General features: G+C 42.0%; 1 protein-coding gene across 1 annotated transcript; it reads right to left on the bottom strand.

Moving 5' to 3' along the window:
- Positions 1 to 10,931: 10,931 nt before the first annotated feature.
- Positions 10,932 to 24,926, bottom strand: LOC308396509 (histone deacetylase 2). The gene is made up of 14 exons (XM_080881868.1): positions 24,745 to 24,926; positions 23,112 to 23,224; positions 22,901 to 23,018; positions 22,654 to 22,728; positions 21,415 to 21,553; positions 21,132 to 21,273; positions 20,788 to 20,880; positions 15,769 to 15,877; positions 15,518 to 15,658; positions 14,130 to 14,238; positions 13,126 to 13,256; positions 11,911 to 12,066; positions 11,747 to 11,804; positions 10,932 to 11,300 (listed from the first exon to the last, which is right to left on the bottom strand). The coding sequence occupies exons 1-14, from the start codon at positions 24,797 to 24,799 to the stop codon at positions 11,270 to 11,272; spliced, it is 1,470 nt and encodes a 489-aa protein (XP_080737994.1). The 5' UTR covers positions 24,800 to 24,926; the 3' UTR covers positions 10,932 to 11,269.

Below are 24,926 nucleotides of genomic sequence, written 5' to 3' on the forward strand. Positions count from 1 at the left end.
AAAATCCTCTGAAGGGGAATTTTTAAAAACTTTACTACAGAAGGTTCTGCATTTGGAGGGAGTTACGCCTGACCCAGCACACCCTAGGGGAGCAGCAGAGGCATATGCCTTTCAATTACAGGAAGTGGTTGGCATCAAAGACGAGCCTTAGATAACTGCGAGACACTGTGACTGAGGTCAAAAGCACTACGCTGTGGAGCATTATTGGAAAAGTAAAGGTGTGTACGTGTAGACTCGAATGGCTTTTTATTGAGTAAAATCTTGTAAATTCTGCAAAAATATAATGTGTACCTTCTTCTCTGTTAGTAAAAAGCTGGTCTTTCTACAGTCACTGCTGAAAAGTCTTTGGGGAAAAAAAGATTATTATGATGTAAAATATTCAAGTACACTTTTTTATACATCATTCACAACAGCTCACTAATAAAAACTACAGCAGCAACAGAAAGCTGGAGGCTTTAATGTTTGAGGATTTGCTCGAGTCTTGCTTTAGCTTTAAGTTTTACACAAAGCAGATGCAACTTATTTAAACTAACTGAATAAAAGCTCATCCTTTTTAGCTTCTATGATGTTCTTTGTCACATCTTAAACTAGATGTTATTGTTGTCAAGGTTAACATTGCTCATGTTACTATCTAAAACATCAGCCCTATGGTATGTAGTTGCTCAGATGAAAGTCACGCCAAATATAAAAACCCCAATAAATATATATATGTTATCTTACTAACTAATTGAAACAGGTTGTGTTTAACATTTTTAAGCTTGTTGTCACATGCAGCTTGTCTGAGATGGCCCAGACAAGAATGGTTCTCAGTGTTCAGTAATATGCAGTTCTCTGAGATTACCATCATATTTACAAACACATTCTTGATGAAGAGATTTTCTGTGGTACAAGTTTGCTGTGCAGGCGTTTGCATATTACACAATGGCACTAAAAAGACCGACTGTGTCTTCCTAACATTACAAACCATTGGTTATGCAGACATTTGAGCATGGAGACTTGAGTCAAGCTCAGTCTGCAGGATTCACTTTAATAATAAACATAATTTCCCATTTTTCTTTTCTGTTCAGTCGCACATTCTTACACCTCGTTTCTCCACATTTATCTTGTAAGAAAACCACAGTATTAAATCAGGTTCATAATTTAAACTCACTTGGTTTCCTTGTTTCCTCTGTATAAAAATACTAAATAAGTGCTAGATTCACAGTTTATTATATATAAACTGCTTCCCAGCAGTAATAATATATCCTTCAGTTGCACCAGAAGCAATGTGTCAAAGAGCTACATCTGAGACAATATAAAATATATGCTGTAAGGCCTGCCATCTTGTTACATTGCATGTTTGAGGAAGAGCAACTTTCCTTTCAACTTGTCCACACTTCCCTCTTGTGGCAAAAACACACAATTACATTTCCAGGAACCCAACTAAAAGCGGCTGCAGTACCGTGGTGAGTTTTCCCACCAAGAAATTCTTAAAGGAAATGACAGTTGTTGTTATCATACATGTGTAGGTGCCACATATACTAACTACAGTGGGGCAAAAAAGTATTTAGTCAGCCACCGATTGTGCAAGTTCCCCCACCTAAAATGATGACAGAGGTCAGTAATTTGCACCAGAGGTACACTTCAACTGTGAGAGACAGAATGTGAAAAAAAAATATCCATGAATCCACATGGTAGGATTTGTAAAGAATTTATTCGTAAATCAGGGTGGAAAATAAGTATTTGGTCAATAACAAAAATACAACTCAATACTTTGTAACATAACCTTTGTTGGCAATAACAGAGGTCAAACGTTTACTATAGGTCTTTACCAGGTTTGCACACACAGTAGCTGGTATTTTGGCCCATTCCTCCATGCAGATCTTCTCGAGAGCAGTGATGTTTTGGGGCTGTCGCCGAGCAACACGGACTTTCAACTCCCGCCACAGATTTTCTATGGGGTTGAGGTCTGGAGACTGGCTAGGCCACTCCAGGACTTTCAAATGCTTCTTACGGAGCCACTCCTTTGTTGCCCGGGCGGTGTGTTTTGGATCATTGTCATGTTGGAAGACCCAGCCTCGTTTCATCTTCAAAGTTCTCACTGATGGAAGGAGGTTTTGGCTCAAAATCTCACGATACATGGCCCCATTCATTCTGTCCTTAACACGGATCAGTCGTCCTGTCCCCTTGGCAGAAAAACAGCCCCATAGCATGATGTTTCCACCCCCATGCTTCACAGTAGGTATGGTGTTCTTGGGATGCAACTCAGTATTCTTCTTCCTCCAAACACGACGAGTTGAGTTTATACCAAAAAGTTCTACTTTGGTTTCATCTGACCACATGACATTCTCCCAATCCTCTGCTGTATCATCCATGTGCTCTCTGGCAAACTTCAGACGGGCCTGGACATGCACTGGCTTCAGCAGCGGAACACGTCTGGCACTGCGGGATTTGATTCCCTGCCGTTGTAGTGTGTTACTGATGGTGACCTTTGTTACTTTGGTCCCAGCTCTCTGCAGGTCATTCACCAGGTCCCCCCGTGTGGTTCTGGGATCTTTGCTCACCGTTCTCATGATCATTTTGACCCCACGGGATGAGATCTTGTGTGGAGCCCCAGATCGAGGGAGATTATCAGTGGTCTTGTATGTCTTCCATTTTCTGATGATTGCTCCCACAGTTGATTTTTTCACACCAAGCTGCTTGCCTATTGTAGATTCACTCTTCCCAGTCTGGTGCAGGTCTACAATACTTTTCCTGGTGTCCTTCGAAAGCTCTTTGGTCTTGGCCATGGCGGAGTTTGGAGTCTGACTGTTTGCGGCTGTGGACAGGTGTCTTTTATACAGATGATGAGTTCAAACAGGTGCCATTCATACGGGTAACGAGTGGGGGACAGAAAAGCTTCTTACAGAAGACGTTACAGGTCTGTGAGAGCCTGAGATTTTCCTTGTTTGAGGTGACCAAATACTTATTTTCCACCCTGAATTTACGAATAAATTCTTTACAAATCCTACCATGTGGATTCATGGCTTTTTTTTTCACATTCTGTCTCTCACAGTTGAAGTGTACCTCTGGTGCAAATTACTGACCTCTGTCATCATTTTAGGTGGGGGAACTTGCACAATCGGTGGCTGACTAAATACTTTTTTGCCCCACTGTATAAGAGCACTCCTGTCACTTTGTACAAATGAGGAAACGGTGTCAGTATTATAGATTTCATTTTGTACAAAATATTCTTTCTGTAAAGAAAACCCAATAAGCTGGTGTCCATATTCAAAAGGCAGTAAAGGGGGATGAGTTAGAGCTCTTTATCAGCTGCAGTACCGTGCTGTACTTGGAAGAGTCACATTTTCATCATACCCAAATTCCCATCTGCAGGTCCCAGGTTTTTCATCTGACCTCTAACCTCAGCCTTGCATCCTACTAGATAGACAATGTGCAATTGGGATAGCAGCAGCGGTAGTATCTAGATTTTTTTTTTTTAAAGCTTATTGAATGTCTTAATTATAGAGTCTTTACCTTACATAGAAAATGGCATGTGTGTTGTGGACTAGCACTACATAAATAGCAACACTTATGTTACTCTGGGTTAAAATGCCTTGTTGATGCCAGCAGTCAGAGGAATGGTCAGAGCGCTTTGAGCTGGTAGAAAGCTAGCAGAAACTTAAATATCAACTTGTTACAACCAAAGTCTTGCAGGGGAGCATCTCCTTTGATATTCGAGGTATCAGAATGTAAAACTGATGGTTTGTGTGGGCTCATCAAAGTTAGACACCAGAAGATTATAAAAATGTTGCCTGATCTAATCAGTGTCAGTTTTTCTTGGGACATTAAGATGATATTATCTATATTTGGAGTACACAACATGAAAGTATGCTTAATGGTTAGAACTTAATATTAAGAATTAACACAATTAATTTAAGTCATCTTGCTGCTGTTGCTTCTTTTAGGTCACTAGCAGCAAAAGCATTTCTGTAGACAAAAGCTGAAACTTGGTGTGTTTAGGTGCATATAAATACTATATTCATTGTTTTTCCTATGATATCTGCCTAACTATACCCCAGAACAAGTGAAGCTTACCATCATTCCAGTGTCATATTGTACATGTAACATGTTTCTGTTTCATCTGACCTGCTTTTGGCCTTTAAGATCTCAAACCACTTGGTGGAGGCCTTGTACGATATGTCACTGTGCCAGAAGTTTTTGCTCCAATATTACATTTTTCAAAGCAGGAACTTTTTTTCTGTATGATGTAAGGGGGCAAATTTCCATCAGCATTACATAGACTAACAAATGAGTGTTGGCTGTGTGGGCTCTGGATTTGTGGACCCAGTTTGAGAAACACAAAGGGTAGGAGTAACTGAAAACGAGCATTTAATGTCAATGAATCTAAAGTACAGGTACAAACAGAAATAAAACACTAGGAGAAACAGTCTCAGAGCACAGATATACAAAAGTGGGATACAGGCAGATGTGAGGGACAACACAATAATGAACAGAAGCAGAGACAACATAGACACCACATAACAAAGGGAGAGGTAACAGGCGGAGTCTCTTCAGACCGGCTGCTGTCCGCACCTGGTGGTGATTTGGTTACCAGTATTTAAGTCTTCTCCAGATCTTCTGCTAACCTACATTAGTGAAAGCCCGGCAAGTAATCTTGTGTGTTCATAGTGATCGCATCACGCTTACCTTGCTTCTGTCCCCGTGTTTTAGTGATCCCTCGGATCCTCGTTTCTCCACAACAATACTCACGCTCACCTCAACGCTGATCTTCAATTCAATTTAATTTAATTTATACAGCGCCAAATCACAACAGAAGTCGCCTCAAGGCGCTTTATATTGTAAGGTAGACCCTACAACAATACATACAGAGAAAAACCCAACAATCATATAACCCTCTATGAGCAAGCACTTTGGCGACAGTGGGAAGGAAAAACTCCCTTTTAACAGGAAGAAACCTCCGGCAGAACCAGATTCAAGAAGGTGCAGCCATCTGCAGCGACCGTTTGGGGGAGAGAAGGAAGAGAGGATAGAAGACATTCAGATCTTCTCGGTACTTCACAGCCACGATTCAAGCTCGTGCTCCGGGATTCACTGGATCATTCTGCCAGGACTCACCACCAACAGGATGCCCACCTGGGCCTCTCTGACCGCCTCTCCCGTTCTGTGCTCTACCTGCTAACCAGTAAGATGCTAAAATTAACGAAGTTCTCTATTCTGACAAGACAGTGGCTGTATCCCTCTCTTACAGTGACTCAGAGCACCACCATTTGAACCACCAAGTCCCCCTTTATCTCTCACTTTAGTCCACCATTCCCTGAAGCCTGTGTTCATCATAGGTCACAGTTTATGTGTGGTATTCTAAGCACTGAAACATTTTCTGTAAATGAAGCTTGGTTATCACTTTCAAATCTGGGCCTCTGTCTGTATCTGCATTTGGGTCCATTCACTCAGCCTGGCCACCCCGCCGTAACACCACGAAGAGCCACAGAGAATCGACAAGACTTCTGAACTTCCATACATGGTTATGTGAACAGTGGCTATGTGAACAGGTGTGAAATAGACATGTTGTATGAAACACAGAGTAGAACAGTTATCATCATTTACAAATGATGGACTAAATGTATATTTATATGAGATTTAAACCTTTACTTAATCACACATCACTAGATCATGAATGAAGCGAAAGGAAAGGTCTCCTTAACTTAACTTTTATTTACATATTTATGCAAAACTTACTGATAAAATACAACAATAAAAAAACCCTGCCAGACTGGTATTTGCTTTATTGGCTGAACTGATCCTTCATCTGTGGATTTAATTAGAATACAAAATCTTGAATAAACCACATTCTTCAATGTCAAATTAAATTTTTACAGCAGTGTTATATAATCCATGGATATTAGTACATTTATTATACCTTATGTACTTTGAACTGAGGACACAGGCCACATCCACAAAATGTAATTTTCAGTAATCCAGTTTTCTGTCAATGGGAATGCTACCGTGGTTAGCCTTATCATCATTGGACAAAATAACAACTCTCTAAACCACAACAAGGTTGGAGCTTAATCATATAGCTGTTAATACGCCACATATGTTGGTACGTTCTAAGCATTGCTGGAAACCTGAGTGTGTGAGCCTGAGCTCAGGGTAAATGAAACCCTAACTGACAGATAACTGTCTGCATTTGTAGATCACTACATGCATTTGTGGATCTGCCACAGCAGCTGTATAACAAAGGTCAGGTGTAAAAACAATTGCCACTTGTAAGGCTGGGAGAACTGTGACTGATATCTGTGCATGCCTACAGATTTATTTACACACTCCCTAAGCTGAATACGCACACAGATCTCAGTACACATATTTAGATCAAAATACACACAAATGGTAAGGTTCTTATATAGTGCTTTTCTACTCTATCTGAGCACTCGAAGCAACTAATTCATTCACCCAATCACACAAGCACTTTTTCTAAGCTGTTAAGTGCTTATTCATACATCGGAGAGCAACATGGGGTTAGTATCTTGCCCAAGGATATTTGGCATGCAGACTGGAGGAGCCTTGGATTGAACCACAAACCTTCCGGTTAGTAACTGACCTGCTCTACCACCTGAGCTACAGCCATGGTCACATACCTGAATATGCACACATGCATTTCAATACACATATATTTTTTTGTATATAGTACACAATATAATATAGTTCTGTTCATGTAGGCGATGAATCTTCCTCAAAAGTTGAAACTTCTAACAACCAGTCATATCTATCTATTTGAACGACACAAAGAGGACTAAGGAGCTTGGGAAAAATATGACTGGACTTCTTTGAGTTTCTTGACGATGTTTCGCCTCCTATCTGGAAACTTAAAAGAAGTCCAGTGGCTTTTTTTCCAATCTCCTTAGGTTACCATGACCTGGATAACTGAGAACCTACTGAGAGATACAAAGAAGAATTTCAGATGGTGCCTTTGATGTGAAATGGACAGGTCCGTTTTTGATCAGCTCACAGCAGCAGCAGAAATCGGACAGTAATAGAAAAGAGATTGAAAAGGCAGTTTGTGTAATGACTGATAAATGCTGAAAGAAAAAAGTCCAGAGGAAAGAAATTTAATAAGATGTGGAGTTAACCCTAAACTAAACTTGTTAACTAAAAGCAATCAACATATATAGACACACATCGAGTTTGAAATTTCTCTGAAACAGAACATCTCTACAGATATCTGACATCATCATGAAACTTTCCCTTGTTTTTTTTGTTGTTAAAGATTATGTCAGGGTATGGGTCCTGTAGAGACAAGGATACTCCGCTAGTAAGTCAATTCAATTTTATTTATATAGCGCCAAATCACAACAACAGTTGCCTGAAGGCGCTTTATATTGTATACAATAATACATACAGAGAAAAATCCAACAATCATATGACCCCCTATGAGCAAGCACTTTGGCGACAGTGGGAAGGAAAAACTCCATTTTAACAGGAAGAAACCTCCGGCAGAACCAGGCTCAGGGAGAGGCGGCCATCTGCAGCGACCGGTTGGGGTGAGAGAAGGAAGACAGGGTAGAAGACATGCTGTGGAAGAGAGACAGAGGTTAATAACAAGTATGATTCAACGCAAAGAGGTCTATTAACACATACTGAGTGAGAAAGGTGACTGGAAAGGGAAAACTCAATGCATCATGGGAATCCCCCAGCAACCTACACCTATTGCAGCATAACTAAGGGAGAATTCAGGGTCACCTGGTCCAGCCCTAACTATATGCTTTAGCAAAAAGGAAAGTTTTAAGCGTAATCTTAAAAGTAGAGATAGTGTCTGTCTCCCGAATCCAAACTGGAAGCTGGTTCCATAGAAGAGGGGCCTGAAAACTGAAGGCTCTCCCTCCCATTCTACTTTTAAATACTCTAGGAACAACAAGTAAGCCTGCAGTGTGAGAGCAAAGTGCTCTAATAGGGTGATATGGTACTACAAGGTCATTAAGATAAGATGGGGCCTGATTATTTAAGACCTTGTATGTGAGGAGCAGGGTTTTGAATTCAATTCTGGATTTAACAGGGAGCCAATGAAGGGAAGCCAAAACAGGACAAATATGCTCTCTCTTTCTAGTCCCTGTCAGTATTCTAGCTGCAGCATTTTGGATTAACTGAAGGCTTTTCAATACTAGTCCAGTATTGAATAGCACTCTGGCTGGGCTGTCTGAGATTTAGATGGGGATGAGGTAGGTGGCATGAAAGAAAGTCTGAAAGGGAGAATGACGGCGAGCACAGAATTAAACAATGCAACGCGGAGAACGATTGGTTCAAATAATCTAGAGTATGAACCTTGAGGCACCAGACTACTGGAAACATGTAATGACAAACAACAACAATGACTTTACCAAGGAATATGATGTAACACCTGCTGATATTCCTGCAAATTAGCATATTGTCTTAAAAGCACAGGCAGAAAAAGTATCGATGAGTCACTTTAAATCAAGCGAGAGTGCTTTTTCTATTCATTTTTTCTAGACTACAATTAGTTCAACGTGGCTGCACTAAACAGCACATCATAACCTCTCATTACTTCATAATGTGTGCCCATAAAACATCCATTCACTCAATATTCTCTTAAATACCATTGCATTGGCAATATCCTGAACGTTCACACCACTTGTAATATAGCAGACTGCAGGTGATTACACTACTGATTCTCTTATTAACAGTTTGTGTTTGATAAGATTCAGAACATCATCCTTTGTATTGAGGATTCCTTTAAACATCTGAGTGAGTCAGAGCTTGAAATTGAGGAACTGAGCTCAGCAGACACGAAAATGGCTTTAAACAGTTCTCGAGAGACAGACAGGATTATGGCCTTATCTTTGGGAAGGAACTAAGATCCCTCTTATCTGGCACTTTATAAGAATATGCAGAGAAGAAAGGAATGGATGCTAGGCTTGAAACAGTTACTAAATCTGCCAAAGATAAAAGAGTTTTAGACAATTTAATACCAATCGCTCTGCTAAACACTGATTATAAGATTCTGTTAGGGGCTATATTTGTGACGCTGAAGAAAGGCACGAGGATTTCATAGTCAGGATTTGTAAAAGGAATAATAATAACAATGATATAACGCTGGTATTGGAGCGTCTTTATTATAGCAAAATAATTCAAGAAAGAGTGTATTTCTATTTTAAGATTTTCACAAAGCAAAGTTCATATTGAAAAGATTTATCTCTTTGACTCTTTGAATTTGGGGAAAAATCTGTTAGTGCCATTGGTTATCCAACGGAATAAATAACTCTCTAGGCCAGGGGTGTCAAACTCAAATACACAGTGGGCCAAAATTCAAAATGGAACAAAGTCACGGGCTAACATTAATATTTATTGAAAAAATAATCTTCCTCCAGATATAAGAATGAATCTTTTCTTATGGACTCAAACAAGTTTAGCTGAAAAACTGAATATGGAACAGCAAAGCTTAATACTAAACAATATATATATTAGCTGTATAATACCAGTAGGCCTGCTCTAATAGTAATTTGGTATGGCTTCGCGGGCCAAATGTAATTAGGCTGTGGGCCAAATTTGGCCCGCGGGCCAGAGTTTGACACCTATGCTCTAGGCCATCACACTTGATTCAAGATTTCAGATTAATTGAGGAATGTGTCAAATATGTAGTAGCAAACCAATTTTCCTCCCTCCAAAGGGAGGGGTTATCAACTCGGTTCCATTTGTCTGTTTGTTAGCAGGCTAGCTTCCACAGTTTTTAATATTTCACTTCAAATGTTATGTGATGGTTGATATCAAAAACCAGCTTGAACTGATTTAATTTGGATGGAAATTGGGTCAAGGTCAAGTCACACATTACTGACCAGCCTGCACCAACCCCTGACTTAAACCCCTTTGAAAATCTTTGAGGTGATCTCAATTGAGTTTTATTTATATAGCGCCAAAACACAACAACAGTTGGCTCAAGATACTTTATACTGGAAGGTAAAGACCTTATAATAATACAAAGAAAACCCCCCAAATTAGATGACCACCTATGACCAAGTGCTTTGGCGACAGTGGGAAGGAAAAACTCCCTTTTAACAGGAAGAAAGCCTAATCTAAAAAGTAGAGATGGTGTCTGCCTCGTGAATCCACAATGGAAGCTGGTTCCACAGAAGAGGGGCCTGATAAGAAGGCTCTGCCTCCCATTCTACTTTTAAATATTAGGAACTACAAGTGAGCCCAGTCTGAGAGCGAAGTGCTCTAATGGGGTGATATGGTACTATAAGATCATTAAGATAAGATGGGGCCTGATTATTTAAGACCTTGCATGTAAAGAGAAGAATTTTAAGTGGGAGCTAATGAAGTGAAGCCAATATAGGAGAAGTATGCTCTCTCTTTCTAGTCCCTGTCAGTACTCTTGCTGCAGCATTTTGGATCAACTTTTCAGGGATTTTTGAACTAAAGAGCAAGGTACATGCCAGAAGACCATCAAATATGGAGAAGCCTGAGAGATTTGTCAAAGAATGGGATTGCTCAGGAGACATGCGCATGACTCGTTGAAAACTACAACAAACAACTGCAGGCTGTTGTCCAGCAAAAAGGATACGCAATTCACTATTCCGGAAAACCACTTCTCAGAACTATGAGCAAAATATTTATAATAGACCGGAAACTGACAAGGGGTCAATACTTCCTTGTCATTCAGCTTGTTATATGAATGAAGAAGCTGAATGAAAATAACCAAGTTCACAAGTTTGGGTCACTAGTTACTCCTAGTTACTGCCTGAGGTGGGCTTCCATCACAGCAACACTGTATGAAAGCTATGCATTACATATGCATGCCAGTAATAATCCTTCATTCCACCTGTGTCTGGGAAATAAATTGCATGTACTGTGATGCCTTTTCCCAGGTTAGAAAGCCCTCTTGTGGCTGAACATGTTCAGAACATGAATCTATGATGAGCTGAAACAACAATCTCAAAGACAACAGTATAAAATTTTTTTTATTAACAAGCACAAAATATCAAAATTCAGCTGTAAAATCATTACAGGTTCACGTAAGGGTTTAAACTCTTGTTTAACGACAAAAGAGCTGATTCAGAAGATTAAGCACATTGGATTCACATCGTTTAATAAGCACCAAATCTGGAAAATTCAAGGGCTGAATTCAGGATAACCACTGACACACAACACAAAGAGACAATTTACAAGTAGAAAACAAAGAGTCATAATAAATATAATGCTTCTTAATGGTGTTTTGGGGAAGTGCAGGATCCTTGAGGCTCGACAGCACCAGTTAAGATCTTTGGATAAGAACACTTTAGGTACTGCTGGTCTGCTCAGTTTTCACACTGCAGAGGAAGAAAAATCGATTAGTTCAAACAACAGAAATGTTGCTATAGTGATGAGTTAAGTACTGGCTACATATAACATTAGAACAACAGGCTACTAACGTGTGCACATACTGTGGTAGCCCAGTGGTTGAACAAGGTACAGCTCCGGATCAGAGCAACAGCTGACTGCACTGGCGCTTTGGTTTGCCCAATATGACTTTCACTTGAGTTTCTGAAGCATCTTTTGTGTTTTGATGTCACAGTAAAATAACTTCATGAAAAATGACAACAATCCCACAGTCTCTCCACATCTTTGAAGTATTGTGCCCTAATCAGATTTGTGCATATAAAAGCTCTGCTTGTCATGCACAACACAACCTCATACTCAGTTTGAAAAAGCATGCAGTAACTGCATTTAAAAAGGAGCGAGAACACTCAGTGTGTGAATGAATTCAAACATTCACCTCTTTGAGTCAGTCTTCTCAGCACTGCTGTCTTTTGTCTTCTCTTCTTCTTTTATATCTAAGGTGTGAAAAATGGGGAAGAAAGAAACCTTTTAATCACAATCAGCGTTACACATTGTTACACTGTTAATAACAACAATCGAGTAAGCATCAAAGTAACCAACCAGCTTTCTTCTCCTCTCCTTCCTGTTTGTCCTCGTCCACTCTGGGCCTTTTGGCTCCTTTCTTGTGATTGGCTGTGTTCCTCCTGCCTCCCTCCCCTTCATCCTCAGAGTCTGAGAACTCTTCGTCACAGGCTATTCTCTTATCTGTAGCACGGACTGCAATCAAAGACCAAACTCTGGTGAGTTTGAGTGAGTGAGTTGTAACACAGCATAATAATGCATATGCAGTACTGCTGCTCCTTTTTTCCAAACCTGGGGTCCTTTCTCCCATGGGTTGGCAACCTTTCTGATGATGAGTGCCATCTAAAATTTCCCCAGAAGTCACTGTGCCATATCAACCATTGCATTAGGAATAAATTTAATAACGCTCTATATCAACAGTTACACACTATATAGAACAAATTTATAGAACTATTTTTGTTTGCAGATGTTGGCATAGTGCAGTATTATATTTATGTGTATTTCCGTGTTGCTGATGCTGCGCTGAGCTCCTGAAGCATTTGAAGTGTCGGAATGTGGAAATTTCAACATTGCTTGAAAAAACTGCCAGCTAGCAACGTCCTTCTCACCGGTAGGCTAAGTGATTTTTAGGCAATTAAAAGTTGAATCTGGTAGTTGGGGTTGTTAGCTAAGATACCGTCATTAAGAAGCAGCACAACTAATGTGTCTATGCGAGCTAATTTGCGATGTACACCGGTGGCCCGGCCATTTATTTTTAATACACCTTCTCAGATTAATTCACTGCGTGTCGTGCCATCAGTTAACCCTTCGCATGCCAGCTGTGGCACAAGTGCCCAGGGTTGCCGACCCCTGGTCTAAATTACAAACATGTCTGGGTAAACACTGCAGGCATTTTCCAATTTTAGTGTTCCCACTCAATACTGTTCTTCACCCTTTGATTCAAAACATTTTTTGATCATTTCATAAGTTGAGAGCCAGAGTAATGGGACCGTAAGGCTAATGTGGTACAATGCAGAAATGAAGATACTGCAGAACTGCACTGATAACATCCCCCTCTGTCTTATTTTCCACCTTTTTGCCACTTAGTGTCTCAGAAGGCTTTTCTTATTTCTCTGTTTTGTGCCTGTTCCCCCATCTTGTCTTAGAAAATAATTGTAGACGACAGCAGAAAGAGGCTTGCCAAAGAAGCTATAACCAAAAATGCAACGTACGCCATAGAAGCCGATGCTTTGTGAAAACGAATGAAGGTCTTACTGGACAAGCGTTTGTCAGGATCCTCTGTGTCCTCATCCACTGTGTCGTCTGGGACAGCATCCCCTGGGATGGCTTGCATCTGAACCCCTGGAGCATGAGGCAGCATCCGCAGGTTCTCAAACAGCCGCTGCCTGAAAAGTCACATACTGATCATCTGCATTTCAATGTCTTTATTAATCAATTGTTGTACATCACTTTTCTAGCCTAGCAACATTTTGACATTGTAATGTGAAGGTGGTTGTTTCCTTTCCACTGCTGCTTGCTCATAGCAAGTCAACGTTTTCTGCCTGTTATTGTGGGTCTTAAAGAACTTCAAATCGATGTTGTTGTGTTTCAGTGATAAATAGAACAGAATAGAACTGAAAAAGCTGAATTGAGATGAAGGCTGATATAAGTACAGTTAACTAGAGTTGACTGACAGATTAATATATAAGGGGAATAATGACTGTAGAACTGAATGGGTCGGTGATAGATGTTTTGCCAGGCAGAGGCGTCAGAGTGTGGAGAGCGTGTCTGAATGTGTGGAGTACTGGGCAGATTGTTGGCTGTACGGAGAAGCAGGAGAAATGAAATGAGCAGAGAATCCAGAGGGTGGAGAACTAATCTGAGCAAATAAAGAGTCAAATCTGGAGCACAGCCACCGAACTGGATGGCTCTCAGGGTGGGTTTCAGGCCTGAGAAGCAGCGCAGAGGAGGTGAAGGGCTACGGACTGAGGTGGGGCAGCGTGGACAGTGGAGAAGCTGCAGGTCCAGTTGTGGACATTGACTATCTAACTTATACAACAATTCATTTATTAGTTAGCCAACTGTGAGGTCAGCTTTCTAAGTTCAATCTGTTTTCATTCCTTCTGTATTTTAATTAAACTAATACCACACTGTCCAAAATGTATTTTTAACTTGTCAATAACATTCTTTTTCCACAATTATTCCAAATCTCCAGCAGTTCTAGGCTTGGAATTCTGGCAGTTCTAGAAAGAAAACAAATAGTTTCACATTTGACATACTTGATTTTGTCCATATATTCCTGTGAGTTCTGGTTGGTCATGTTGGAGGGGCTGATGTGGAGCTTGAAGTCAGGCCCGAAGTACTCAAAGTAGTCATTGTATGGCAGTTCTACAACAGAAACATCGTTGAGATGAGAAAAAAAAAACTGCTGGAGAAAATCTGTCAAATGAGGAATCACGTTAAAAGAAAAAGGGGTGCTACCACACCTGTTAAGATTTATTGAAACTTTATAACCTACACTGATCATGAGTGAGGGCAAGATGAAGAGAAATGTGTAGGGAGGTAAGTTAATGTGTTGAAATCCCGTTAAGAGAACTGCTGTCCCATTCCACGCTCTAATTACATCCCCCCTCTTTATGTGGAAATCTGACAGTCTGCTGACTCAGCTCCTTGTGAGCAAAGGCAGGAAGCAGGTTGGCCCTTCCCTAAGGTGAAGTTAACTAAAAACTCCATCACCTCCAACAAGCCTCACACTGCAGGCTACAGACACACACATTAAACTTTAAATGACCAGCATCACTGTTTGACATGCTCCACTTATTTGATCTATACCTGCAAAATTTAAAAAGAATATACATATGGTCCTGCAGTGATATTTATTTTGTTTTTTAGGCTTTGTTGAGTCAAGCTTGTCTATGGCAAGCATAGTACACTCCTCTGGCACCAATTCTTAAGAAGCTAGTAACTGCTAATGTAGTCTGGGGTCTCTAACTTCACACAGAGATCAAGAGAAGGCTATAGAGGTCTTTATACACCCAGATTATTTCAGCCTCAGCAGGCTCTACTTTAAGTAATAATTAGATAATATATCAGTTAAGTGGTGTGCACAACTACTCAACAAGGCTATAAAGCACTGCTGCCCTAAATAAATAGCACCCAAATTTAAGTTAACCATATGGACTGTATGTGTGTGTTAACCATCTTGGATCTGTCCAACCATCAGTTCAATTTTCAATTCAATTCCGCCTGAGAAACATGGAGTCAGACTTCGAGGTGCTCGTTCTCATCTCAACTAACTTCAAACTCAGTTGGAAACCACCCAAGTGCAAGCTGGAGGTCATAGCTTGATGAAATGAACAAAACCACATCGTCTGCAAAAAGCAGAGAGGTTATTCTGAGACCACCTCTAACTCTGGGCTGCACCTAGAAATTGTGTTCATTGAAGCTATGAAAAGAGTCAGTGACAAAGAACAACCCTGGTCACCTCAATGATGTGGCGAGTTAAACGAATCGCTCTTTTTATTAATGTAGGACACCTATTAAGTGCCGGTTCGGTAAACCAGATTGCCACTTAGCTTTTTTCTTCTTTCTTGTATAACAAAGAAAGCAAAGAAATCCAAGACAATTTTAACTACAGTCATTCACTGACATGGAAAAAGTGACTAACCGTCAGGGATGTCAGTGTCCAGAGCCACAGCTGTCTCATAGGTCCAGCATCGGGCCACATTTCGAATGGTGTATCCTCCTCCACCCAGCATGAGCAGTGGCAGGTTGAAGGACTTGATGTATTCCACACATTTGGCATGCCCTTTTAGGATTAAAAAACCCAGGAAAAACACACAAAATGCAAGACATTCAGTATGGTTTGTGACATCACTTTATTACACCATTCAGCATTACTGTACTGTGTATGTTTACCTCGGATGGTGAGGTTAAAGCAGCCGAGGCGGTCTCCTGAGAGAGAGTCTGCACCACACTGAAGAACCACAGCACTGGGCTGGTACATCTCCATCACCTTAGCCATCACCTACACAATCAAAGCAGAAAAATCTGTGACTCCTTGTCAACACCTTTATATTTATCTCTAATTCTTTAGACGTAAGGAAGCACTATAATTTCTGTTAAACATAATGACGACACCAAGATGGCGCCGCGTATGGATGCCCTGGTGCTTCAGTGCGTTACTTTTGTCTTGTTTTTGTGCATTTCTTCTGTGTCTGGGCACTCCTCTGGATATCCTTACACCAGAGAAGAGCTCCTTAACTGCAGGACTACAACGCCTGTGGATTTATTTCCAATATTTGTCGCATCTGCGGCAGATTTACTGCTGACTCTGATCAGGAAAGTGAGACGTCGAAAGAGAGGTAAGCGAGCCGGCGTACTCGTGCGTTTGAGGAAACGCGGACTGAGAACGGCCCTTCCTGGGATCTTCCTTTCTAATGTACGCTCACTCTGGAATAAGATAGACGAACTGGCCCTGATGAGAAGCATGAACAAAGACTTTGCCTCCTCCTGTGTCTTATGTTTTACGGAGTCGTGGCTCAGTGAGGACATCCCGGACTGCGCGCTCAAGCTGGAGGGCTTTCATCTGCTGCGCGCGGACCGGCAGGCCGCTCTCTCCGGTAAAACCAAAGGTGGAGGTGTCTGCTTCTACATCAATAGTGGCTGGTGCACAGATGTAACAGTGATTGCTCAGCACTGCTCTTCCTCTCTGGAATATCTTTTTATTCACTGCAAACCGTTTTATTCTCCGCGGGAGTTTGCTTCATTCATCCTGGCCGCTGTTTACATCCCGCCAGACGCAGATGCGCAGGCAGCTCAGTGCGCACTCGCGGAGCAGATACTGCACACGGAGCGGACATTCCCGGACTCTCTCATCATTGCTCTTGGGGACTTTAACAAAGCCAATCTGAGCCATGAGCTTCCAAAATATAAGCAGCATATTAAATGCCCGACCAGAGAAGAGAGAACATTAGACCACTGTTACAGTACGATCAGCGGGGCCTATCGCGCGGTGCCCCGCGCTTCACTCGGACTTTCTGACCACGTCATGATCCACCTAATCCCCGCGTACAGACAGAGGCTGAAGCTCTCCAAACCTGTCGTGAGGACTAAAAAACTGTGGAGCAACGAGGCTGTGGAGGAGCTTCGCACGTGTTTGGAGTCTACAGACTGGGACACAATGAAGGCTGCTTCTAACAGCTTGGACGAGTTTACGGACACTGTCACCTCCTATATCCACTTCTGTGAGGACAGCATTGTGCCATCACGCACCAGGGTGAGTTATAACAATGACAAACCCTGGTTTACTCCTAAACTCAAAAAGCTGTGGCTGGAAAAGAGTAAGGCGTTCAGAAGCGGAGACAGGGACTGCTACAGAGAGGCCAAGTACAGGTTCACTAAAGAAGTGGACATTGCCAAACATCAGCACTCTGAGAAGATGCAGCAGCAGATCTCAGAGAATGACTCGGCCTCTGTGTGGAAAGGTTTTAGGAATATTACAAACTACAAGCCTAAAACCCCCCACTCCACTGATGACTTGCTCTTAGCCAACACCCTTAACGACTTTTACTGCCGTTTTGACGAGCCATCAGGCAGCCTTCACACCTCCAACGACCCCAACAATAGAGGCACTTTGGACACTCATTCCCCCACCTCTCCCCCCTCCATAGAGCCATCACCACCTTCAAACTCTTCACCTGCAACACCCGCCCCCTCACCCCACACAAAAGAGGATTTCACACCACCTCCTCCGACCACAACTCTTCATATTCATGAAGCAGATGTGAGGAAGCAGTTTAGGAGTCTGAATGCTCGGAAAGCTCCCGGCCCAGACGGTGTGTCTCCTGCCACCCTCAGACACTGTGCAAACGAGCTGGCCCCAGTGTTTTCTGGCATCTTCAACTCCTCACTGCAGGCATGTCATGTGCCTGCCTGCTTCAAGTCCTCTACCATAATCCCTGTCCCCAAGAAACCTAGGATCACTGGACTAAATGACTACAGACCCGTGGCTCTGACATCTGTGGTCATGAAGTCATTTGAGCGCCTAGTTCTCTCCCATCTCAAGACCCTCACGGCCCCCCTCCTGGACCCCCTGCAGTTTGCATATAGAGCCAACAGGTCGGTAGACGACGCCATCAACATGGCCCTACACTTCATCCTGCAGCATCTGGACTCCCCAGGAACCTACGCCAGGATCCTGTTTGTGGACTTCAGCTCTGCCTTCAACACCATCCTTCCAGACCATCTCCGAGGCAAGCTTTCCCAGATGAATGTGCCTGATCCCATCTGCCGGTGGATCACTGACTTCCTGACGGACAGGAAGCAGCACGTGAGGCTGGGAAAGAATGTCTCGGACTCCCGGACCATCAGCACCGGCTCCCCTCAGGGCTGTGTTCTTTCTCCTCTGCTCTTCTCCCTGTACACCAACTGCTGCACCTCCACCCACCAGTCTGTCAAGCTAATCAAGTTCGCAGATGACACCACCGTCATTGGGCTCATCTCGGACGGGGACGAGTCTGCCTACAGGAGGGAGGTTGAACGTCTGGTGTCTTGGTGCAGCCACAACAACCTGGTGCTGAATGCCCAGAAGACAGTGGAGATTATTGTGGACTTCAGGAAGCACACAGCCCCACTCCCCCCCATCATCCTGACTGACACCCCCATCACCTCTGTGGACTCATTCCGCTTCCTGGGTACCACCATCACCCAGGACCTGAAGTGGGAGCCCACCATCACCTCCGTCATCAAGAAAGCCCAGCAGAGGATGTACTTCCTGAGACAGCTGAAGAAATTCAACCTGCCAACACGGACGATGATGCAATTCTACACTGCAATCATCGAGTCCATCCTCACCTCCTCCATCACCGTGTGGTACGCTGGAGCCACTATCAGGGACAAACAGAGACTGCAGCGTGTTGTGCGCTCTGCTGAGAAGGTGATTGGCTGCAGACTCCCATCTCTGCAGGACCTGTACACCTCCAGGACACTGCGGCGTGCAGCCCGGATCTCAGCTGACCCTTCTCACCCTGGACACAGTCTGTTTGACCTGCTCCCCTCAGGCAGGAGGCTCCGGTCCATTCGCACCAGAACCTCTCGCCACAAGAACAGTTTCTTCCCCTCTGCTGTTGGACACATGAACAATAACCACATGTTTGTCCCCGCCACTAACACATGACCCTACGCTGTGTCACTGCATCATTTCATGTTTGGCACTGATCACCACCTGCACTCATGTATATATCTTTCTACGTAGCACTCATAATTCTTATTCTCATGTATATATCTCATGTATATCTCATGCACATATCTTTCTTTCTACATAGCACTTTAATTCTTATTGTCTGCACTGAAGCACCGCAGCAATTTCCTAATGTTGTAAACCTCAACATCTGGCAATAAACCCATTCTGATTCTGATTCTGATTCTGACACAAGCCCGTGTGCGTCTAAGAGCAAGAGCCAAGCAACACAAATTTTGTATCTAAGAAGGGGGCTGCTTCAACATCTTCCGATAAAGCACAGAATTTTGCAACAACATGCTTGTGAAAACACTGCCTAAGCTAATTTTATGCTAATATTTGACTTACGCTGTGTCACAGGATAAAAACATGTCACTACTATTGCACTGTAATGCTTCTGCTGGCACACTGTTTCAATAGATTCACACTAGATACACAAATTGTGCATCTGAAAAGAAGAATAGAAAATACTTACACCTATAAATGTTACCGAGTGCCAGCTGCAAGCATCAATAAAAAAAAACAAGAGTAGCTGTCTGTCTCCTATGTGACTACAGTACTTTAGATTTGAATTGCCTGCTGTAGCTAACCCTAACCCTACAATTAAAATCAGAACAGTGAGCTAAAAGACAACATGGTAATTCTCTATTGGTTTGCCTTTGAAAATACAATATTTTATCTGTTGTTTTTTTCCCCCCAGCAATATATTTATTTATTAATTATATTAGAGATGTTCCTGGTGATCAATTTCCTAGTCGACTAGTCGTGGGAAAAAAAACTTAGACTGCCCGACTAGTCTAAAACTAGGAAACAAAACTAAGACAATCTAAAGTTGGGTCGTGGGGGAAGCAGCAGGGAAGCCCAGACCTCCCTCTCACCACCTCCACCAGCGTATCCAGGAAACGTTTAGCCATTCCCAGATGTAATATCTCAAGCATGTCCCAGATAAACGCCCAGTTGGAACACCTTACCCTGGAGGCGACAACCTTAGCCATCTCCTTTCAATATGGAGGAGCGTTGACTCTACTCTGAAGTTGTCCCAAATGATCTAACTCATCACCCTATTGCATCCTGTCAGAGAAAGCTAATTTCCTCCAGTTGTATCCGCGATCTCATTCTAATAACGTTAGCCTAGATCAGGGCTAGGCAACTCCAGGCCTCAAAGGCCGGTGTACTGCAGGTTTTGGTTGTGTCCTTGATCCAACACAGCTGATTTAAATGGCTAAAATACCTCCTCAAAATGTCTTGAAGTTCTCTAGAGGCCTGGTAGTGTGATTCAGGTGTGATCCAGGGTGATATCTAAAACCTGTAGGACACCGGCACTTGAGGCCTGGACCTTGCCTAACACTGGTCTAGATTGATAGATTCATGGCGTTTCCCAACAACAATCTGCTGTTGGGAAACGCAACAGCAGATTGCCCAATGCTGCCACCTGGTGGCAGATGGCAGCATTGGGCATCAATTAAAATTTTAACAAGTATAACAATTAGACTAGCAAGTCTGGTACTGACTAGTGACGACAGCGACGAGTAGTCAGCTGGGCAACTAGTTGCGGACATCCCTAAATTATATATATATTACTATTTAATCATTTCCTTCTGGATCAGTTCATTTGGGAAGAGCGAAAAAACGAAGTGCTGTGACTTTTAAAGGGTCAGTTATATTTGCAGTGCAAAACAAGCATTTGTGGAACTCACAGGCTTGAAGATTTGCTCATATGACTCGTCATCTATGCCATCCCGCAGTGGGAAGTTGACAGCGTAATATTTGCCTTTTCCAGCTCCAATATCCTAAAGGTAAAAAAGACAAAAAAGTGCATACTGAATAATCTCCAAGTATAGACTCCTCAGCAGTGTGCAAATGCATGTGTTAGCTGCACCAAATTAACAAAGCCCTTATATCTTTCCATGAACAAAAACAAAAAATAAATACTCACACAAATGCAAAACTATCCTATGATATCATCATACAGATTTTGCTGTTTTCAATTAAGAAATTATGACTTCTTAGTAACCAGCTGAAGGAAGAGTGTAAGGCTCACCCGAAGGTCACCAGTTCCAGGGAAGTACTCCCCATATTTATGGAAGGACACAGTCATAACTCTGTCTGTTGTGTAGAAGGCCTCCTCCACTCCATCTCCATGGTGGATGTCTATGTCGATGTACAGCACCCTCTGGTGGTACCTGGTAAAAAGGGCCACAGACAGAGCTCGGATGAGTACAAACACTGCATAGAAACAATGCTGTGAGAAATGGGTCTTTCACCTGCTTTCATTTAATGAATTTTTATATGTAGATGGGAAACAAAGCGGGAAATATTCTCACTTGAGCAGCTCCAGGATGGCCAGCACAATGTCATTGACGTAACAGAACCCTGAGGCCTCCGATTTCTTTGCATGGTGGAGTCCTCCTGCCCAATTCACTGCAATGTCTGTCTGCTGTCGGTTCAGCTTCACTGAGCCAGCTGTACACAACAGGAAACATGTTTGATTATGCAGTTTGTAAAGAAACTGATATATATCTGATGAGTTAATCAATAAGTCACTTAGTCTAACTTTGTTGTCATAACCGGAAAAATGTTTAATCAAGGCTGGCACTGAAACAGCTGGACAACTGAAAGCCAAGAACTTGTTCCTGTAACTGTGCTCTCCGGGAACAGGTGACAATAAAAAGAATTTGCTGCCTCAGTCTAATGACCACTGCACTGACTTTGTTTCTCAAGGATTTGACTGACAGTAATGAGGTCCTACATGAGCAATTACAGCTTTCTGTCTGTTCTTTTATAGAGGACTATTTATAAAGATGGTTGGTGCTAACTATACAGATCATGTTTCATTCTACTCTGGTTGATGACTTGTCAACAAACACAGTGCTTGTAACTTATACCACAAAGCAGGATTTGGGGTTTAGTGAGAGAACTTCAGGAGTCCCACCAAATCCTCAGGATTACAAAGGTGGTTCACAAAGGTACACAAGATAAGGATTCATTTTTGTAGGGAATTCAATCCTGACCTCTTATTCCAAAGACAGTCATGTCTTTAGGAATATTATCCTTCCAAAGACAATGTAGAAATGACTGAGAACCACAAGACTTTTTAGATACAAATAATTGTGTTATTCTGTTAAATTGGCAGTGTCTATTAATGTTACAGATAGGTCTAATGTTGCTGAAACAGGAGCTCAATGACTTCCTGATGTTCCACACAAAATATTGTGAGTGTTGTGAATGTCATCACGTGGTGCATGTTCCTGCTTGTCTGCTGTGGTTCTATGGGAAGTAGTGTGTCAACTAGCAGATGCAAAGACAGTACTGTGGGTACTGATACTGCTATAAATGAGTAACTAATCCAATCGTCAGTTTTAGTGTCAGTTAGGATCTGAGTATCTATTTTTTGACAACCCTACTACAGACTATTTATCACCTCCAGAGTTGCAACAGAATGAATAAAACTGTGTCACAGTATATCTTTAACATAAATATTCAGATTGCTTGACTCAACTGACTTATCAAGACCTTTTATATGACCGCTTAGCAACATCTGATTCATCATTAGCACGACTTACCAGCCGAACCACCAGCAGACAGTTGGCAGAACTCAAACAAGCCATCGAATACTGGACAGTCCTCCCCAACATTGACTGCAGAGTAAATAAATACATAAATAAATAGGAAACCAAAAAATAGGAAGGTGTTCAAAATTTTGTTTGAGCAGTATGAATGGAAACAGAAGGGCAGAGGAGCTCCTTGTATTTCGTACTTGGAATAGTACACAAAATTCTGTAATGTCCCAAAGAGGACACAATGACTTACACCTCTGCATCTGTTTGCTGAACTCTGACATGTTGTCTGGTCGTATGGATCGGAGGAACTTGATGTAGTCATCACTGTGATATTTTGTCATCTCGTCTGCAGTGGCTTTGTGTGGCCTCTGAAACACAAGACATTCCAAGCTGGTTGGAAACTACAACAAGGAAGGCCAGAACCTATGGTATGCTTAGTGTCACATGCTTGGAAAACATACATAGACCTCCATCTTCCTGTACAGTCCATAGTTCAGAAGTAAGTTGTGGGTCATCCGGATACGATGTGGTTTCATGGGGTGCCCCTGTCCATAGTAATAATTTCCTATGTCACCTGCAAAGACAAAAGGAACAAGATAAACACATTTCCATCCGATAATAATTATTAATTTAAGCTGCGAATGAAAATAAAAATGGATGCTTTTCAGGTTCTGTCTGAGCAACAAAAGAGATTTTACACTTATTTACACATTCTATAAAAACAGCACATTTTGTACTTTTCATCAAAATTGACAACCTGCCAATTGTGTACTGTGTTTCTCCCCCCCTTCTTAATTCTTGGCTGTTCCTGCTCTAATCCTGACCACAAACAAAAAGACCAAATGAAACCCCCATATGTTAAGGTATTAACTGTTTTACATCTTTGAGGTATTCTGTGGCTGCTAAGTTAGCAACTAGCATGACACAAACATAATGCTAGAACAGCAAATAACAGAAAAGCAAAGGGAAAACCGAGTTTTTCTTAACACAACAACAGCGGGGAACAACAGCAACATCATTCACGGTGTAATACCATACGTATAATTCAAGCATTTTTAATGTAACTGAAAAACTATGGATGCTTACCACCAAGAAGTAGATCACAAGATTGTGCAGGTCAAACAGTGATGTTTACTTCAATTTTACCTGCACATGCAGTTATCCTACAATAGCTCACTACACCTCCTTCAGACTATGAATGTACTGCTGATCTCAGTTGCCAATATTATTAAAAGGTATAAAGTTCATGGGGCTGTAGCCACCTTCCCAGGACATGGGCGCAAGAACAAATGCAACTTCAGGTTGAACAGAGAAATAGCACGCAAAGTAGAAAAGAGAAAAAAAAAATACTGGGTTGTTGTGTTTAGTGAGAAATAAAAAGCAACGTAAAAACAACAATAACACAGCATTTGACTGTTAAATATTCAGATGAAAACTGAATGCACGGTTCTAGTTCTAGTACATGTAAACTGAATGCAGGGCTATATGTGAACAAAGTTAGTTTTTACTGCAAGTCTCTTCAAAATTCTGACAAGATACTGTAACTATGTTCCTTGTACATGAGGAATACAAATAAGGGGTTTCTCTTATGAGAGAGAGTGATGTTAGACAACACGGTGATACGCTCCAATAAGGCCTGAGCACTTAATTGTGTAACAGTGGCACATTTTGCTTCATTATTTTTACGAATGTAACTCTGACGACGACTCATCAGTTCCTAATCATTTTTGATTTAACAGAGGTAACGCGGTGCACAAAGCCCGATCTACGTCTGCAACTATAAGTTATACAATCGTGACAATGAGTGCTTGTGTCGCAAATTCTCAACATTAATTTAACCGAAGCCCTCCTCTTTTCTCTGACTCGGTTGAAGTAAGGTGATTTTTTTTTACTTTTACTCATAATAGTAAACACACGAATACTCTCTTTGCACCGCGGATACCTTTCAAACGATGGTCATTAGCGCCTACTCGTTAGCTTGCTAGTGTTAAACAGTATACATTCACCAGCAGCTACACTGACTAGCTGGCTAGCGTTAGCCTGCCAGATGGCTCAGTTTGGGCTGCCCATTCACACGCTCAGGATGTCCCATACCGTCGTAGTAGTAGCAGACCTTCTTCTTGGTCCCGCCTGCGGTCGTGTAAGCCATTTTAAAAGTGCCTCTAGAAATAAAAAGTTGGTTTGAATTTGCTTCAGCAGACAGAAGATGGGATAGACGGCATCAACACATAATTACACACGGCGGAAAGTCGCTGAATGGGAGGCGCAACTTCGGC

This window comes from Rhamphochromis sp. 'chilingali' (genome assembly GCF_963969265.1).
Source record: "Rhamphochromis sp. 'chilingali' genome assembly, chromosome: 5".
NCBI lineage: Eukaryota > Metazoa > Chordata > Actinopteri > Cichliformes > Cichlidae > Rhamphochromis > Rhamphochromis sp. 'chilingali'.